General features: G+C 31.3%; 1 protein-coding gene across 1 annotated transcript in view; it reads left to right on the top strand.

Annotated features, from left to right (window-relative positions):
* The first annotated feature begins 399 nt into the window (after window positions 1-399).
* Window positions 400-1,912, top strand: part of LOC106874869 (calcineurin-binding protein cabin-1) — a 39,671-nt gene continuing 38,158 nt past the window's right edge. Inside the window, exon 1 of the mRNA XM_052971504.1 lies at window positions 400-666. Coding sequence (XP_052827464.1) covers window positions 664-666 — 3 coding nt within the window. The 5' untranslated portion in view covers window positions 400-663. The remainder of the gene's footprint in view (window positions 667-1,912) is intronic.

Raw genomic sequence — 1,912 nt, 5'->3', positions numbered from 1 at the left:
CTCTGGAGTCGATCTAATCGACTTGCTTCCCCACTCAAAATTTGAGATGGCACAGTCGTCCGGTCACAAGAAACCAACGAAATTTGCCTCTTTGCAAACTCAGCCTTAATAAAATTTTCTATTATAGGTACAAACCCTAAAATTTTATGGAAGCATAGCTAATCGATTACATCGATCTCAGGATTAAAAGCAAAATCGACATGGGCGGAATTTGAACTCAGAACGGTCGAAATACCGCTAGGCAGTTTATTTGCTGTGCTAACGATTCTGCCAAGCTCGTCGCCTAAATTAGATTGTCAATTCAGCTGACAGCTTCAAGCGCAGAATTTTTAAACAATCACAAAATGTTACGTATTTATTTCCATAAACAACATTCAAATAAACTAATCATAGTTCTAAATTTATTTACGAAGGAATTCTATCGTTTTAATAACAGTACCTAAATAGTCTATAAATTAACCAACTGCATTTTTACGAAACTGAAAATGCTGTCAACAATACCAAAGAACGTTATGGTGGCGCCCTAATGGGCGCATGGCGGTTCTTGGATAGCTTTCAGTTGCATTTACCTTTTCATCTTTGTAAAAATCATCTCGAAAAACATCATGCATTCCTCCTAGGTATGTTGCACCTGCGTGAGAAAAGGCGCTATCCTATTGCAAGATGGTAAGTATCGTTAATATTCCTAAATGCATTCTAACACAGCTCTAAGCCAAACAATAAGGAAGAACTAATTTTTCTGACATTCCATCTTTCTATCTAAAACATGTTGTTTTTCTTTATTCTTAATGAAACATATTACTGACATATATTTCACATGCCTAGCACTTCCGTTTTCATTTCATTAACACACATACACATTATATATACATACATACATATATATATATATATATATATATATATATATATATAATCATAAATATATAATTGATGATTCCCTGCCCTGCATATATATATATATATATATATATCATACCTTTATCTTCATGCCTTCCTTAATTAAAATGTTTACACTTAACTGTGATGGCTATTTAACATAACTGTTATCAGTTATTTCCTTTTTTCCTGCTTATTTGTTATGCGCCAATATATATACATATATTTTATACTGCGAAGCTTAATTTAATTTTAATTTTTAATAAATTGATTTAATTGTGTTTTTACCTGTAATTTTGGATTTTATCCCTAATATATATATATTTACTTCTTCGTAAAATTTTCCGATTTATATAACTTATAGTTTTAAACCTGTTTAATTTGTAAACATGAAATTAATAATTTATTCGTTGGTTATACAATAAACAACAGGCTTCCTAGATAGAGTTTTTTTTAATTTTTATTTTCTCTTCTCGCGCAAGATAGTCTTGATACAGTTGCATTGCCATAAAAATGATCGAATATATTTTTGCAAAACTACACTTGATTCCTCCATAAAATCGGTTCTTAGCACTGACAATTCGATTTTTAACCGAAATTTAAAAATAACTCGACGCAGTGCGAATATGAAATAATATAATCTATTTATTAGTTCTGAAAGGGGGGGGGGAGATACATGCGCGCATTGTATTACCTGAGTTCATATTCGGATATTCTTTGTTAATTAAAGAAATTATTATTCTTCAAGTGCACTATAGACTAATGACAGCAGAATGCCGGATTTGATGTCTTAGAGTAATTAGTTTGCTCTCTTGCATTATGGAGTTTAAATGCTAGAGTTAACATCATCTTCCTTTCCGTTGTTAATAAAATCATTGCTACTTTCATAAAGGGTTGATTATATTGAGTGAAACACATCAGCCATCATAGAAAGAGCTTGATCAACTGATTTTCGTTTTTCAGGTGGTATCTCTTCTCTTAGTTACCAATGTCTAGAAATTCAAAGATTCGTACGTTCAAAAGAAACTATATA

Source organism: Octopus bimaculoides, chromosome 11, assembly GCF_001194135.2.
Source record: "Octopus bimaculoides isolate UCB-OBI-ISO-001 chromosome 11, ASM119413v2, whole genome shotgun sequence".
Lineage (NCBI taxonomy): Eukaryota > Metazoa > Mollusca > Cephalopoda > Octopoda > Octopodidae > Octopus > Octopus bimaculoides.
The sequence above is the reverse complement of the archived record's forward strand: the minus strand, read 5'-3'. Positions and strand labels throughout refer to the sequence as shown.